This window comes from Humulus lupulus, chromosome X (genome assembly GCF_963169125.1).
Source record: "Humulus lupulus chromosome X, drHumLupu1.1, whole genome shotgun sequence".
Lineage (NCBI taxonomy): Eukaryota > Viridiplantae > Streptophyta > Magnoliopsida > Rosales > Cannabaceae > Humulus > Humulus lupulus.
In genome coordinates, this window is record NC_084802.1 from 221,179,280 (window position 1) to 221,181,362 (window position 2,083).

Genomic DNA, 2,083 nt, shown 5'->3' on the forward strand with positions numbered 1-2,083 from the left:
TGTATATAAATATATATATAATTGTTGACGCGGTTAAAATAAAACCATAATTAAAAAAGCAGATCAGATCAAATCATATCAATAAGATCTGAGGCGTGAGGGTTCTCTCTAGCTGCTCCATGGCGAGATGCAAGAAAGTTCACCAGAAGCCTGCTACGATTGACAAGGGAAGGGAAGGTTTAGGGACTGAGGAAGTGGGTGGAGAATCGTTAGCAATTGATGATGAAGAACCTTAGACTGAGATGGAGGACATATTCAAAGACACTATGGCTGATTTCCCTGAGATTGGAGGTTCGTTAAAAGGAGATCTGAACATGGATAGGTCTGGGGTTTCTAACTCTGGACTGAAATGGAGTGAGCAAGAAGAGTACAACAATGATTTTCTACATCAAGCCAAGGATAAGTGGTCATCGTTTAAAGATTTGTTGCTGAACCAAGGTGGTGCTCAACTGCAATTTGAAGAACCATTAATTCAAGATGGACATCGAATTGCTCAAGTGGATTTGGAAGAAATTGCTGTTGAAGCTTCTATCTGGAACTCAGTTGTGGTATGTATGGTTTTAGGAGCTAACCCCCCTTTTGCAGTCTTTGAAGGGTTCATAAAGAGAATGTGGGGTAAACTGGGTATAGAGAGGATTGCGAGGTTAAATGCAGGCCATACTCTTGTTAAATTCAGAGATGAAGCTACTAGAGACTTGGTGTTAGAAATTGGGGTTTTGCATTTTGATAGAAAACCAGTCATTGTGAGACCGTGGACCACTGAATTAGATCATATGAGGTTAGTTAAATCTGTACATGTGTGGGTGAGACTACCTGGGTTGGAATTACAGTATTGGGGAACCAAGTGTTTGAGTGCTTTGGTGAGTACTCTTGGGAAGCCAATTCTTGTAGATAAGGTTACAAAGGATAGATCTATGATGCAATTTGCCAGGGTCTTAGTGGAGATTGACATAGCTGATGAGGTCCCAAAATCTATTCAGATTTTGAATGAAAGAGGGCAATTAATGGAGCAATTTGTTGAGTTTGAATGGATGCCAACACAGTGTAAGATCTGTAAGGTGTATGGCCATACTGAGTCTTCTTGTAATAAGAAAAAAGAGGTGGTTCGGAGACCAAAAGAACAGAACTCTGAAGGAGAAAATCTGGGCAAATCCTCTAAGATGCAGAAGGGTGCAAGTTCTTCAGCGCAAGCTACTGAATCTGGTTTCAAGACTAAACAGAATGATAGTACTATGGAGATTTCAAGTGGCCAACTGAAAACAGATAATGTTGATGTAGCTACTAATCAAGTGTCCAAGATAGATCAGGTAGATGTTGACAGAGAAATATTAGACAACAATTTAGATCATGAGGGGGATTGGGTCACACCTAAGAAAGTGGGTGGGAAGAAGTTGTTGGCTACCAAGGCTCAGAACAAATTGAAAAACACTTATAAGGTCTTACAGGACAAGAGATTGGAGGGTTCGAAATTGGATTTCAGTACAGGCAAAAAATCAAATGGGGGAGTTCCACATTCTTAGCTGGAATGTTTGAGGTTTGAATAAGAGGGAAAAACAGAGGTCCCTCAGTGATTTTTGTAGGCTTAATAAAATTGGTTTGGGTGCTTTTCTTGAGACCAAATTAAGGGGAGATAAAGTGGAGGATATGATGGGCAGATTTTTTGATGGGTTGAACTGTTATAAGGGATTTAATAATGAGGGTAGAATCTTGCTGGTGTGGAAGAGTAATATTCTGTTAGTGGATATTTTACAAGAGAGTGACCAATATATTCATACTCTTATTAAGGAGTTACAGTCAAATAGGGAGTATTGTGTGACATTTGTTTATGGGAGAAACACAGTTCTGGAAAGAGTTCAGTTATGGCATGACTTATCTTGCCTTAATTTTCCAGTTGCTCCTTGGTTAATGGCAGGGGATTTCAACTCAATTTTTGTTTGTGATGATAGTCTTGGGGGTCGTCCAGTTTCTGCAGCTGAATTGGTTGATGCTCAAAGGTGAAAATCTTTTGGTTTGGCTGATGAGCTTAGATCGATTGGTTCTCATTATACTTAGACTAATAACCAATCTGATGGGGCTAGAATTT

General features: G+C 39.6%; 1 protein-coding gene across 1 annotated transcript; it reads left to right on the forward strand.

Moving 5' to 3' along the window:
* The first annotated feature begins 242 nt into the window (after positions 1-242).
* Positions 243-1,520, forward strand: LOC133806792 (uncharacterized). Its single transcript, XM_062244880.1, has one exon. It carries the CDS (start codon positions 243-245, stop codon positions 1,518-1,520), a length of 1,278 nt encoding a protein of 425 aa, XP_062100864.1.
* The last annotated feature ends 563 nt before the right edge of the window (positions 1,521-2,083 follow it).

Bases quoted from the DNA above. Each gene is read 5' to 3' on its own strand.
- LOC133806792 (XM_062244880.1), top strand. From the start codon at position 243: ATGGAGGACATATTCAAAGACACTATGGCTGATTTCCCTGAGATTGGA.